This window comes from Miscanthus floridulus, chromosome 5, assembly GCF_019320115.1.
Source record: "Miscanthus floridulus cultivar M001 chromosome 5, ASM1932011v1, whole genome shotgun sequence".
In the NCBI taxonomy this organism is placed as follows: Eukaryota; Viridiplantae; Streptophyta; class Magnoliopsida; order Poales; family Poaceae; genus Miscanthus; species Miscanthus floridulus.
The window spans coordinates 67759678-67775032 of NC_089584.1; the positions used below are offsets into that span (position 1 = coordinate 67759678).

General features: G+C 46.2%; 1 protein-coding gene and 1 pseudogene across 1 annotated transcript; one reads left to right on the plus strand and one right to left on the minus strand.

The window, feature by feature from the left end:
* Positions 1–6305: 6305 nt before the first annotated feature.
* On the plus strand, positions 6306–6929 carry LOC136454738 (uncharacterized). The gene is made up of 2 exons (XM_066455048.1): positions 6306–6416; positions 6612–6929. Exons 1-2 carry the CDS (start codon positions 6306–6308, stop codon positions 6927–6929), a joined length of 429 nt encoding a protein of 142 aa, XP_066311145.1.
* A 2616-nt stretch (positions 6930–9545) lies between these two features.
* Positions 9546–14549, minus strand: LOC136450034 (DEAD-box ATP-dependent RNA helicase 40-like; annotated as a pseudogene).
* Between the last annotated feature and the right edge of the window lie 806 nt (positions 14550–15355).

The window sequence follows — 15355 nt, forward strand, 5'->3', positions numbered from 1 at the left end:
GCCGACCCGATCGATGGAGTTGAGCAGGTCGGTGTTGTCGATCTGCTTCCCTTTGTAGCGGGGAAGCGGACGACGAGTCGTCAGCGTGGCTGAAGATGATGCAGGTGTGGTTGGAGCCAGATGTTCCGTGGTCAGAGCCAGATCCATCGTGGTTGGAGCCGTACCCGTCGTGGTCGGAGCTGTAGCCGATGTAGGTGAAGCAGTGGTCGGCGCAGACTGAATCCACGCCTCCTCCGTGGTCATGGCGATGAAGTCGTCGGAGCCGGTGGTCCAGGTGATCTGGCCAACGGTGAACTTGAGGCCGTTCAGCGTTGCCATGGAGGCGGAGACGATGACCATCTTGTTTGCTTGGAGAGCAGTACGCACACCCCCTACCTGGCGCACCATTGTCGACGAAATATGATCGGCAGTCTACCTAGGGGTATGCCTAAGGTAGTAGATTGTCGGCAGACAGATGCACAAGCCACAAATAAGACGGTGACGCAAGTGGTGTCATCTAGGAAACTCTAGTTCCACCACCTAATAATTGCACAGGTACACAGACACAACCGTCTATAGTTGATGGTACCTCTTCAATGCCTCCAAACGGTGCACAAGCTCATACGCTAAACTCTATGGTCGAGGATGGTATTTTCTTTATTAAATTTATTCTTTTTTTGTTTTTTTGTATGCCATTATGTTTCTCCATCATATATGTGGCCATGTTGCACAGACTATGATGAGGATGTCATATTTTAGGAGGACGAGGAAGAGGATGAGGTGTACTTTTTTGCCGAATAAGGTACATCGTGTAATAGTCAAAACATTCTTTCACAAACTTTCTTTCAATGCGTAACACATCAATATTTTGTCAGAAGACGACGAGGATGGAACCGACATCGAGCACAATCTTGACATGGATGAGGAAGAGAACAGTGAGCCTAATGTCCTAGATCCATACGATAGGTTTACGCTAATGTCCCGTCAGAGTCGCACATGCTACCGTCAGTGCCGAACTGCGAGCACTGCTGAAAGCTCTAGTTTGGTTTGGGTGAATTGATGAAACCCTAAGTGCTAACCTAGTTTATCAAAGTGATTATGAGATAGGTAGCACTACTCCAAGTGGTGAAGCAAATGAAGATCGTGACATGATGATGGTGATGGCATGGTGATGATCAAGTGCTTGGACCTGGAAAAGAAGAAAGAGAAAAACTAAAAGCTCAAGGCAAAGGTGAAATTAATAGGTGCTTTTTGGTTTAGTGATCGAGACACTTAGCGAGTGTGATCACATTTTAGGATCGATAGCCATACTATTAAGAGGGGTGAAACTCGTAACGAAATGCGGTTATCAAAGTGCCACTAGATGCTCTAACACATTGCATATGCATTTAGGATCTAGTGGAATGCTAACACCCTTGAAAATGGTTGTGAAAATATGCTAACACACATGCACGAAGTGTTACACTTGGTGGGTGGCATATTTGATCAAAGGTGGTGAAGTTTTGGGTCAAAAGGAGCTATTTCGTATTGACTGGACTCTGCCTTAGGCAGTGACTGGACTCTGACCTTGCGTCTGTCCAGTGGCACACAGTGAAGGCCGCCCTCGGTCCCTTGACCGAACGCTGAAGAGAAAGAGGGATCGGATGCGCAAGGTGTGCATCTGGTCACCTAGTGACGTACGCTGACGCAAGCTACAGAGAGAGGCTGAGTTGATCGGACGCTGGCCTAGGTCCGGTCATGAGCCACCGGACGCGTCCGGTCGTGAAAAAACCATCTCTAGAACCTTACTAGAAACGACCGGACTCTAGTGATGGAGCATCCGGTCACTTTGAGCAGCGCGTCCGGTCACAACTTAACACGTGGCGCAAAGTAGACTAGCCATTGAGATCAGCCATTCAACATTTGAAGCTAAGGACACGTGGCTAGCATCAGGGCGACCGGACGCAGGGGTCCAGCGTCCGGTCAACCTGACCGGCGCGTCCGGTCAGCCCGTGTTTCATTGGACAGAGGAGCCAACGACTCTATTTCATGGGGGCTCTCTATTTAAGCCCCATGACCGGCTCAAGCTCACTCTCTTAGCCATTTGCATTGACATAACAACCTTGTGAGCTTAGCCAAAGCCCTCCCACTTATCTCCATCATTGATTCATCATCTTTGTGAGATTGGGAGAGAAACCAAGTGCATTGCTTAAGTGTTTGCATCTAGATGCACTTGGTGTTCGTGTTTCGCTACGGGATTCTCTTGTTACTCTTAGTGGTTGCCACCACCTAGATGGCTTGGAGCAGCGAGGATCGTCGATCGAAGGTTGGTGATTGTCTCCGGCTCCGATCATGGTGATTGTGAGGGGTTCTTGATCTTTCCCGGTGGAGAGCCAAAAGGTACTCTAGTAAATTGCTCATGGCTTGTGTGATCCTCATCTTGTATTGGTTGTGCGGCACCCTATTGAGGGTTTGGCGTGTGATGCCAATTAGCTGTGTGAACCTCCAAGTGAGTGAATCGCCACAACGAGGACTAGCTTGCTGGCAAAGCAAGTGAACCTCAGGTAAAAAATCATTGTGTCATCATTTGATTCTGAGGTGATTGGTCTTCATTGGTATTCATTCTTATGATTGATTGGTTCATTCCTCGACTAGGCGGTATAACCATCTTGCTCTCTCTCTCTCTCTTTAAATTACCGCAAACTAGTTGTCAAGCTCTTTAGTGTAGTTAGTCGTGAGAGCTTGTTAGTTTTGTTAGTGTGGCCTCTTTAGTTAGCCTTTGAGAGCATACTAACTTAGTGTAGTGACATAGCCATTGTGTGGATAGAGACTATACAAACTAGAATCATGGTAGGTGGCTTGCATTTTTAGTAGGCTAGCGCAACACTCGCTTCACTTCATATTTGTCTAACCAGTTTGCTAAGTGTTGTTGTAGAAATTTTAATAGGCTATTCACCCCCCTCTAGCCATTAGGACCTTTCAACTGCAATGCAAAGAAATTCGAGGGTGAACTGCCTAGATTCTGTTGTCGGGGTGGAAAGATTCATCTTTCAACTCCTGAGACACCACCAGAGCTCATGACGTTGTGGTCAAGCTTGGACGCTGATGATAGGCACTTTAGTGCAAACATCTGAATATTTCAACGGTCACTTCTCTTTCACTTATCTATACTGACCACCTAGATCAGTGTGACCACTAACATGTGAATCTGTGGTGTCTACACATTCCGTGCCCATGGCTAGATTTACCATAACATATGATCATTTGGTAAAGAGGATGGTGTCGAAAAGAGACACCTCGAGCTTTATTTTTATGACGAATGATCCGTCCCTCGAGCATCGGAATGAGCAAGTGCCATAAGCAATGCACCCAAAAAGATAGAGAAGTTATAGAGCAATTGGTTAGTATCTTTAATGGGAATCCCTACTCTCAGCAACTAAGGAGTATGGGACACGTTGAAAACCTCAAGGATTACCAAGTCGAGTTGAACCTTGACCAACGGCTTGACTAGAGAACATATAACGTGCCATTGACATCAGAGGTGGCCACCAGTCTGGGTTGAGGGGAGTGAGCGTCACAGCCAATTTGAGCATAGTGTTCTCCTGCAAAGGAAGGATCAGTCTATACACGACATCCACTCATATAATGCATGTTACGACCCACTGTCATACTTGGTGTTCTTTCTAATGGGTGAGCTCGGGTGGCACAACTGCATTCCAAAAGTGGGTGTGACTATGGCTCAAGTTGATCGAGCTCGAGCAATCCACAAAAAGCGTGCTGAAAATGGTGATGACGATGATGGAGGTAACTTGAACTCTTTTCAATAATGTAATATAAACTTTTTTCTATTAACTCATGATACTAATTCGAACAATGTCTCCCTGTAGAACCTATTGCGAATACATGTGTCTCCAGTGCACGACTACTACTGCTACAAGTTCTAGATGTGGTCAGGGATATTTAATCCAATACTCTATGGCCGGCGTCTTTTCTAGCAATTCGCCATCGACACCTACATCAAGATTGAGAGCTCGCGTTTAGACTACATGAGGAACAATCAAGATACTTTGAGGGCTGACCTATACCAAGGCCTGGTGGACTAGCATGCATTCGGGTGAAGGATCAGCTGAGAATCTTGGAAGGCGTACTGTCCTATCTTCATCATTCATTGGAGGACTCCATGATATGAGGCACCAGGTACATGGATGCAATGGCTCTAGTGCGAAAGTACTGGCAAACCTGATATCTTCCTCACAATGACGTGCAACCATAAGCTAGGGATGAGATCAATAATGAACTTTATCCATGCCAGACACCACAGGACTGCCCTAGATCTCATCACATGAGTCTTTAGAGCAAAGTTAGAGGCGATGAGAAAAATGTTGATGGAGAAAGACATACTTGGGAAGGTGAAGGCCTATGTATATGTAGTGGAGTTCTAGAAGAGGGGCTTGCCTGCATGCACACTTCTTGCTAATAATGGAACTGGAAGTACAAACTCACATGTCCCGAGCAATATGACATGATCATCACTGTAGAGCTACCAAACTAAGAAAAAGTACCCTGAGCTATACAAGATGGTCACGAAGCATATGATGCATGGTCCTTTTGGGACGCTTAATCCATACTGTCCTGTGCACGGTGGGCCACGGGTCATGCGAAAAACCGTTACCCATGCCCATTCTATGAGGCCACATCACAGGGAAAGGATTCGTACCCCATCTATCGATGATGCAATGATGGCCATACGCAAAAAGTTCGAGGCCATTACCTGGACAATCAATGGATCGTTCCTTACAACCCTTGCCTACTACGTACCTTCAACTACCATATAAATGTTAAGGCCTATGGGAGCATCAAATCAGTAAAGTATCTAGTTCAAGTACATATACAAGGGACATGACGGGGCATCGGTGGTGATGAGGGAGACCGACAAAGCAGACGAGAAAGGCAATGTTGATGAGATCAAGCAGTATAGAGACGCCCGGTGGGTGACGCCTCTAGAAGCACTATGGAGGATATATGGCTTTGACTAGAGCAAGAACCATCCACCAGTACAGCAGCTACAGCTTCATCTACCCGACATGCACATGGTGGCATTTCATAAACGGGACAAGGTCGAACGGATCGTTAATAGGCTAGGTGTAGAAGAGTCAATGCTGACAGCATACTTCGAGCCAAACTAGGATGCATGAGGAAGCCCACCGAATCTTGTATCGGGACTTCCTAGGGCATTTTACCTGGCGACTCTGATGGTAAATTCTGGCAGAAAAGGAAAAACTCCATTTTACAAGTTGGTAGAGTCATCTCGGCCCATCCTGTTGAGGGAGAACGCTACTTTCTTCGTGTTCTCTTAAACAATGCTGCTGGTGCTACCTCATACGAACACCTTAGGATGGTTGATAGCGTGCTACTACCTTCATTCCATGAAGCTACAGAAAGGAGGGGTCTAATCGAAGAAGACAATACACTGGATGAATGTCTAAGTGAAGCTACTTTCTTCTAGATGCCTTCCTCTCTGTGAAGGCTATTTGCAACAATATTGGTATTCTACGAGCCGAATGATGTGATATGGTTGTGGAAAAAACACTATGATGCAATGTCAGAGGACTACAGCCGCAATAATCCATCCTCGGATCTGGTGCAATAGATGGTTTTGATAGACATTAGAAACATGCTACAGTCTATGGGGAAGGACATAAGGTCATTTCCTCTTCCAGATATTGATCACTCATACGACGATGCTAGCCATATTCCTCGTGAGATATTTGAGGAAGCTAGCAGTCGAGCAGAATCATGAAGATGTGCTATTGTGCGACTCACTCAACGCCTGAGCAAAGGTCTGCCTACGATGAGATAATGGCCGCTATCTACAGCAAACAAGGTGGGTTGTTCTTTGTGGATGGACCTGGTTGGATGGGAATGACCTTTTTGTATAGGGCACTTCTCACAAAACTACGTAGCTAGGACAAGCTTGCCGTGGCTACAGCTACATCTGGAGTCACAGCATCCATAATGCTAGGCGGGAGGACGGCCCACTCGTGTTTCAAGATATCCCTCACTATTGAAGAGCGTTGTTGCTGTAGCTTCACGAAATAGAGTGGTACTACCAAGTTGCTGCAGCAATCAGCTCTCATAATTTGGGACAAGGCATCTATGACAAAGAGGTAAAATGTGGAAGCACTAGACAATAGCCTACGGGATATAATGGGCCGGTCAAACCTACCGTTTGGTGGGAAGACTGTTGTCCTTGGTGGGTATTTCAGAAAGGTCCACCTATTGTGCGGAAAGGATCTAGGGCTCAAATAGTCAGTGCTTCTCTACAAAGGTCGTATCTTTAGGAATCCATGCGCCACCTAAAGCTCATCCGCAACATGAGGGCTCAGAGTGACCCGTGGTTTGCAGATTATCTATTGCGCATTGGTGGTGGAACGAAAGAGGTTAACGAAGATGGCAATGTACGTATTCCAGATGAGATGTGTGTCCTGTACTCTAGTGATGTGCAGAAAGATCTTCATAGATTGATCAGCATCATCTTTCCAGATCTAAATGCAAACATGGCGGACAAAGACTACATCACCACCAGAGCGATTTTATCTACACGTAACGATTGGGTTGACATGATCAATATGAAAATGATTGATATGTTCTAGGGCGGCGAGATGGTGTATCATAGTTTTGACTTCGTGGTAGATGATCCACATAACTACTATCCATCGGAGTTCCTTAACAGTCTGACCCCCAACGAGCTGCCTCCAGACGTCTTGAAGCTCAAGCTCGGGTGTCCTATCATATTGCTTAGGAATATTGACCCTGCCAATGGGTTATGCAACGGTACAAGGCTGGTGGTGCGGGGGTTTCGAAGAAATACAATCGATGCAGAAATCATGGTGGGGCAGCATGCTGGAAAGCGGGTATTCCTTCCTCGAATACCGTTATTCCCGTTCGATGATGAGTTATTCCCGTTCTAGTTTAAGAGGAAGCAGTTTCCTATCTAGCTGAGCTTTGCCATGACGGTCAATAAGTCACAGGGCCAAACTATCCCGAACGTGGGTGTGTACCTGCCCATACCGGTGTTCTCTCACGGTCAGTTGTACGTTACGATGTCTAGAGCCACGTCAAGAATGAATATTAAGATCTTTGCCCTCCCACCTGATGCGGATGCACAGGAGAAGGCCAAAAAGATGGAGAAGAGAAATGCTAAAAGAATACTGAGGGAAAAAATAAGAATGTGTCAAATAAAAAAGATAAGGATAAGAAGACCCCAATAGTGGATGGAACTTTCACGAAGAATATTGTATTTAAGGAGGTTCTAACGCTATAGGCAAGGTAACAAAACATTACTAACACATACAATGCATTTTTATTCAATTAAATATTGCACAAATAGTATCTCACTAACGCGATGTCAGTGCCATGGACACGGCGATCGCTCGAACACTGGCATCCACCGACAGCATGCCAGCGAGCGTCATAATGGACATACACAAGATTGGGAGGAACAACAAGGTATGGACAGACCCTGACGAATTTCGTCCGGAGTGGTTACTCGCGGGTGGCGCAGTGGACGCTACTAGGCGCTCCCGTACGAAAGTCATCGAGATCGCCGTGCTTGTCGCCGCGACCTCACCACACCCGATGGAGGACCTCTGTAGCCTCCGTGGCACGTGCGTGTCTGCAGTCCACCCATGCATGAGTCGTATTACTTACAAATTTAATTTGTCTACCTATACTATGCGTGTGTCTTTGCAGTTGCCAGACTATGCGCACGGCGTGCATGGAGCGCGTCGTGAGGAGCCACGTAGCACTAGAGTGGGAGAAATCCATGAGGTGGTCATAGATGCTTATATTAAACTGCTGAAGGCCTAGGAGGGTTTGAAAAAGAGGCTCGGAGGTACGGTCTATCTTGAAACTGCGTGCTTAGTTGCAATCATGAAGCGGGATGGAGAAAAGGATGAGACCATTGAAGCCAATTACCCTAACCGTGGCACTTCACAGCGTCCTGGTTTAGTTCAAAGCGTGCTAGCTTACTTGAAGCATGACATGGTAGCATTTTTTAAAATGATCTATTGGTCTTTCATTATCAATTTTTTATGCATGGCAAAATGTTTATTGTTTGATTTGATAGGTGTTCCTTCTAATAAATGTTACAAATATACATTGGTACCTTGCTATTATAAACGCCGAAAAATGTGAGGTCCAGGTGCTAGACTTTTTGGGCGAGATGTTCAGACGTGCTGACCTCAATAAAATTAGTGAGTATTTCCTAACACAGCTATTTATACACATTTTATATTTTAGAAATGCTGATTGATTCGTTCTTCTATGAACAAATAGCGAGGTGGATTGCGGAAACAGATAGATTTCATATTGGAGGAGACAGGCCCGAAAGAGCACAAATGGCCCGAAAGACACCAGCGATGATGTATGCCAGGTACACTCATGGATTTACCTTGCAGTATACGGACCCAGTGAATGTACATATTCTAGGATGGAATGAGGATGTCTTCAAATGAAAATTCAGACCGGAATGAAACATTGCCGATGACATAGATGGGTAACTAACTCAGAGTCACTATGGCTTGCAATAATAATACCTACGATTTAACTATTTCTATATATCGCTTATCGTGAATCTTGCCACAGACACTTAAGTGGATATCTTATTCTACAGTATATGTGTACGTGGAATAGACCAAAAGCCACGCATATTTATACGGTGAGTATAACACTTTGTTTTAAGTTTTTGTGGAAGATTTTTCAAGAGATGCAGTATTACCCATGCGACAGGCACTAATATTGACATATATACTCGAGCATGTGTACAGGATGGTATGGGGATGCGGCGGAACTTATTCGTGGATTTATTAGCGCACAAAAGAAATGGATATCGGAGATTTCTTCATGTCAATATAAAACATTATCTTATGCACATCACGAAAAGGTCTATAAAATAGAGTTTGTAAGCATGTGACGCCGTGCTCTCCGTGACTTAATTTCATAAACTTTGCTTTTTGGATTAACTGTCACTTTAATGTTGATGTTTAATTTTTACAGTATTGTTATCTTATCGCATGATCCGTATGTTTTTAATACAAATTATTAGTTATCACATAGCAACACACGGATACACTACCTAGTGAAATAAAAATAAAAAAACAAGTGATCTTGTAACGTTTATTTAACTTTGTAACTACACTTTAGTAGTCCCTATTTTACTTTAATATCTTAATCTACTTTTTTGTGGGGAACAATATCTTAATCTACTCTGAATAGACTAATATCACTTAATGCACATTAATCACATATCAATAGCATTGTTAAGAAACTCCGCGCAGCACCATTAGGGCCAAAGCTTGCCAGGAACACAAATGAATATCTGAGAAGCCAGGCTCCGGACTGTCTTTTACATCTGAGGAGCAGGTTCCAACTAGGATGCGGGCAACCAAAGGCCTGAACGGCGAATGCGACGAGCCTGGCTGGGCAAAAACCAGCCAACCAAACAGGCTATAAGTGGTTTTGTAATCCTAGATATCACTACCAGAGCTGCCAATATCATAAACTACTTCCAGACCTGACAACTATCATAAACTATAAATTCAGACCTGACAATATATTTTATCATAAATCACTTCCAGAACTGGCAGTAAGACACCAGAACACAACAATGTCATTAAGTTTAACAACATAACATGACATGCATCAACAGTTTTGGTTCATATAGGATGGCAGAGGCATCACTATCATATGTTCTACGAGACATTTAATGGCACACATGCATTTCTGTATTCTGGACTCTTGCAGATGAGAATGACTGCAGTATGCATAACAGAGGCTTGTTGTCACATAAGATGCAGGCCACTCTACGTCAGTTATTACCATTCTGCACAGCTGCATTTGCACGTGGATCATCCTCAGCAATCTCTCCATCCTCGTCTATGATACCTTCCTCATCATCATCTCTGCCTTTGCTGTGGCGCACTGGAGACGCAGGCTCAGGTTTCCCAGAAGGTTTGACATATTTGGCATCTGCCTCTGGTTGAACGTTGGGGCTCATCGAGCCACTGGCTTTGCCATTGTACACAGGACTATATGGAGCAGACTTGTCATCTTGTGGGCTGGGCGAGCGATCAAGATCAACCCTTCCCATCTTCCCATCTTCCATGTGGTCATCCTTGTGGTCAGAGTGGTTCACATGGTCATCCACAGAGTGAGATCTTGGAGGGCTTTTGTGCTCTGCATGCCCCGAGTTAGCCCGAGCAGATCCTGAAATAGCAGCAGTCTTTTCATACCTACGGCTAGCAACAGGGCTGCGACTCTTGCTGCGGCTAGCACGATGGTTTCTATAGCTCCTGCTCCTGCTCCGGCTCCGGCTCTTAGTCCTGCTACGTCTAGCTTCATGACGGCGTGACCTCTTGGGACTTGGGCTACGGCTTCTACTGTGACTTTTGCTACGGCTTCTACTGCGACCTCTAGCAGACCTACGAGATCGCCCATCAGTTTCACCAGAGTCATACCTGTTAGCATCACAAAAAAATCAGTCAGGGTCAGCATATGGACTGAGTATTATCATAACCTTGTACCAGATTCTTCTAAAAACAAAAACAAACTTCAGATATGGTACTCTTATTACTAATTTGAAACCATAACCTCCTATCTGGTTCTTCTAAAAAAATAAAACAATGAGCTAAACTTTTAGGGGTCCATAACAATTGCAACAAATAGGGTTGAAGTTTCTCCAAAGTGGTGCACATAGTGGAGTTAGAGAGGGGAAACTGCACCCCTCAACTTAAAAGTTCTATGCTGCCTTTGCTTTTTAGTGCATTAAGCCATTGTGAATATAACATAATTATAAAAATGCAGCATACATGGCATATCCTAGCACAACAGACAAATCTCCTATTCACATAGAAACCTGGTACTAAGTTTACCTGCCACGGCTACCTATAATCATCCCTTCCACTGACTGCCACGACCACTCCTTGAATCCAGTTCAGAACGTGAACCACCCCTGTCAGAGTGGGATGCCCAACGGTTCCTCTTCTTACCTCGCCCACCACCACGAGAAGCCATATCCTCTAAATCACGGGGCACCCGTTGGTTTGCCCCTTCCAGAATTTTGATTAGGTCATGCAGCATATTTTGAATCCTGATCACAGAAAAATGTATATGCAACACCAGTGGCACCAGCCCTTCCTGTCCTGCCAATCCTGTGAACATAGTCTTCAACACCAGTGGGGAAGTCATAGTTGATCACTACCCTGTGTAAAAAAAACAACAAATGCTTCACTATTTTTCACTATTTTTTATATAAATTCTGCACCAAAAAGGACCCACAAAGGCACAGATAAAGTGAAACAAACTGGACTAGGATCTCAATAGATAACCAATGCAACAGGTAACATATTCTGCAACCACTTAAGCAGTTTCTAAGTGGTGACACATGATGGTTCAAACATCTCTTAATCTCTTAATCATCTAAATATGGAAATCAATAATAATACATAAAAGTAATGCATCAGTAATAATAAATCAGCAACCTCCAAAGAAGATTGAGTGACGCATGGAAACATGATGACCTTTCTTCATTTTAATTAGTCCACGCAAGGTATTAACAAGCACTTTAGTCAATAATGTCCAATCTAATTTGCTTCTTCATTATTCCATCATACCATGACATTAGAAATCAAAAGGCATACACACATGCATATGCATAACAGAGAATGGAAAGTTAGTCTAACCTGATATCTTTGATGTCCAAACCTCGCGCAGCAACATCAGTCGCCACTAAAATAGGTGACCGCCCAGATCGGAAATGATTCAGAACCTTCTCCCTTTCACTTTGGGACTTGTCACCATGAATGGCCGAAGCTCCAAACTGCCTGGTGAGTGTCCTTGCAAGTTGGTCACACATCCTCTTAGTGGTACAAAATATTAATATCTTTGAACCTGAATCCTGGGATCGTAATATCTGCTCCAGGCGCCGTTGTTTTTCTGAGGGTGTTATGACCTCTACATGCTGCACAGAAAAAGAAAATAATAAGATAACATGAATATGTAATGCTAGGATTTTTTGTGTAAGAGAAATAAGAACAGAACAGAAACTACCATTCATGCATCTTATAATAATGATAATACTCACAGAAGGAAAAGACTGCCATGAACATCCCATACCTGAGTAATAGCACTATTAGCAACAAGCTCATCAACACTTCCAATTGTCACCTGTACAGGATGAACAAGAAGATCATCTGCAATCCTTCGGACTTCCTTGGGCCAAGTAGCAGTGTACATAAGGGTTTGCCGACGGTGAGGTATCTCTTTCACTATCTTCCGTATTTGTGGCTCAAAGCCCATGTCCAGCATGCGATCAGCCTCATCCAGAACAAGATACGCCACTTGCTTAAGACTTACCCTTCGCATCTCCAAAATGTCATTTAACCTTCCAGGTGTTGCAACAACAACATCAACCCCTCTATCTAAATCTCTCAACTGAGGACCTTTAGGAGCACCACCATATAGGCACTATAAGCAGATTAAGAACCAAAGGTCAAACGATGAAAATATAAACCCGAGATCATGACACTGAGGCAAACATTAGAAACAGATCAACAAGTACAACATTTTCACAATATAACTTCAACACCTGATCAACAGTTTAAAGTTTCCCTAAAATATTTTTTGCACTAATATCCTGGTCAAACATAAATTCATGACCATTGGTATATTAATAAAATAGATACAAACCGTGCAAGAAATTCTAGAAGATCTTCCAAATTTCACAGCTTCATCCAGAATCTGGGTTGCAAGTTCCCTTGTTGGGGCCAAAACTAGCACTGTTGGACCATTCCTAGTGCTGTTCTGCAGGCGCTTGATATGCATAAATCCAGGAAGTAGATACCCAAGAGTTTTGCCTGATCCAGTCTTCGCAATAGCTACTACATCTTGACTTTGCATAGCAATTGGCCATGACTGTGCTTGGATAGGTGTTGGGCTTGCGAATCCAGCACGTTGTATCTACAAAAAGTAAAATGGGGGGAAAGCGACAAACAAGGGCAAAGTAAGGACACAGAAGAATTAATATAAGTACATAAATAAATTTGATTAAAAATATCCCTTTTTAACTCTTTGTTGCGCAAATAAAGACAATGCATGAGGACAATTTAAGGCCGTACAAATAAAATGTGCACGCAATGTGTAGACTTGCGGACACAAGGCGAAGTAGAAAAAGCTCTAACAGAGTCCGTGGAGGCTCGCTCAGGCATGGATCGTTGATCCACGAGGCCCCTTCCAGCAGCTGCCACCCGATCCTATATATGGATGGACGTTGACAGCCTGGGCCAGACCTCCATGGGTCAAGCCCCAGAAGAGGCCCATCATCCATGCAAGGAGCCCTTTCCAAGAACTGGACGCAGAGCAACAAATCAGCCACCGTGGGTGCCGCGAGTGGGTGCCCCTTCGCGCCATGGGCAGCCCCCCGGGGAGGGAGCGAGCAGCCTCGGGCGTTCACCCACCTTGGCAGCTCCATCAACGAGACCTGCCCTCAGCCCATCTCACTTATAGATTGGCCGAGGGCACGCTGGGCAGCATACGACATTAGCTCCACCTCGGAGCAGATATCGCATCTGCCACAGATATGGAGATAAGCAGTCGGTACACGTAGGCAGCCCTGATTTAGCACAATCAAGCAAATAAAGAGAAACAAGCAGGCAACTGGAGCACATGTCCACGATCCATTTCGCTCGCCACAATTGAAGACCTTGGTCCCTTGCAAGCGACTCTGTTAGGGTTAGAGTTAGATCATGAGTTCGGTGGGTTCACCTACGGAACCATACCTCCTTCAGAATTTCTGACGGGAAGCCACCAGCCTCAAATGAAGTTATTGGAGCCGGCACGTTATCCCCCTGCAACAAGAAGAGAGACCGGATCAGATAACATGGTACGAGCTTGAGCTGCATCTAAAATTATAGCACGAGATGTGGCCGCGTAGAATTCATACCGTGACGGTGATCTCATGGCGGCGGCGGTATGCCTCGGTGGACGGATCGTCGGCGACGGCAACCGGAGCCGGCTGGTGGTGGGAATACGCCGACTTGGAGGACGCGTGCTCGTCGTGGCGCCTGTCGCGGTCGCGGTCGCGGTCGCGGTCCCTGTGGTCGCGCCGGGGCGGGGTGCGGGATCGGGATCGGGACCTTAACCTGTCGCGGCGGTCGCGGCTCCGGGGAGGCGGCGGAGGCAACGGGGGCGGGGGCGGTAGTAGCTGGTTGTCGGGGGGCATAGGCCGCTCGTACTGCGTCACGTTCGTCTCCGGGTTCCAGTAGTAGAGGTAGCCGGTGGTGCCGTCGACGAGGCCGCGCCACGGCTTGGGCAGCGTCGGGTCATCCGGGGCGTACCGCGGGGCCGCGCGCCCGGATGAACCACCCCCTCCTGACATCAGATCTGGCCGGATCTTTGGTCTCCGGCGACGCCTGCTCCGCTGAGGCCGCGGAGGACGGCCGAGATGAGGGCTCTGTCGCGGCGGCGGCGGCGGGGGCGGCGGGCAGGACGATGCGAGGGTTTCGGATTTGTGTCTTTTTGCCCTGAATAATTTCACCGTGCTCTCGTTTTATTGTGTTTTTTAGGTGCTTGCGGAGTCGTGGTCGACTTGGAGGTTGGAACTGTTTTCCAACTCAGGCCCAACCGAAGTGGCCCAAGACACCCAAGACTTGGGTTTGTTTTCTCTCCGACTGCCGCACTTGTTCACTCCCGAATTCTTTCGTCAACACAAACAGTGATGAATACACGCCCACCAGAATCGAAGAAGAAGGGGGTGGCGGCAGCGAGGCAGGGCAGTGGGCGGCCGAGGAGGTGGACGAGGCGGTGGAGATAGCGGTTAGGGTTAGGGTTGATCGGCCAGTGAAGCTTGAAGAATCTCCCCGACTTTAGATTGTTGGCCGGCCGACCTAGGGCGATGGCCGCGACACGGCGGTTTGGCCGATGGTGAGCGAGGCAAAGGCGGCGTCCGCCGAGCGGGCGAGGTAGGACAACCAGATGGGCGGGGTAGGCGGCGGGGGCGAGCGCCAGCAAAGTTAGGGGAGGGCGGGGAGGTCGTCGACTGTCTAGGCAGTGGTCGAGGTGGACAGGGAAGAAGATGAACAGTGCAGGGGGAGGGCGTGTACGCTAGCAGCGCTGCAAGGCGCACGCGTGCTGAGGAAGAATATCTTATCTCACATACGAGTATATATATACACACTACCGGCAAATGGTTATTTCCATCTTGGCAATCTATTGTAGTTGATTCTGGTGCGGTGCTACACTTAGAACTTAGGGGGTGTTTGGGACTGCTCCAGCTATACGTTTTTAGCTCCGCTCCACATTTTTTAGCCAAACAGGGTTCAGCTCCACGCACCTCGTTCGA

What these genes read in the sequence shown, in the direction of transcription:
- LOC136454738 (XM_066455048.1), top strand. Translation starts at nt 6,306, where the DNA reads ATGCGCCACCTAAAGCTCATCCGCAACATGAGGGCTCAGAGTGACCCG. An exon ending in AGGTTAACGAAGATGGCAAT is followed by an intron (nt 6,417 to 6,611) that starts GTACGTATTCCA and finishes GATATGTTCTAG; the next exon opens with GGCGGCGAGATGGTGTATCA.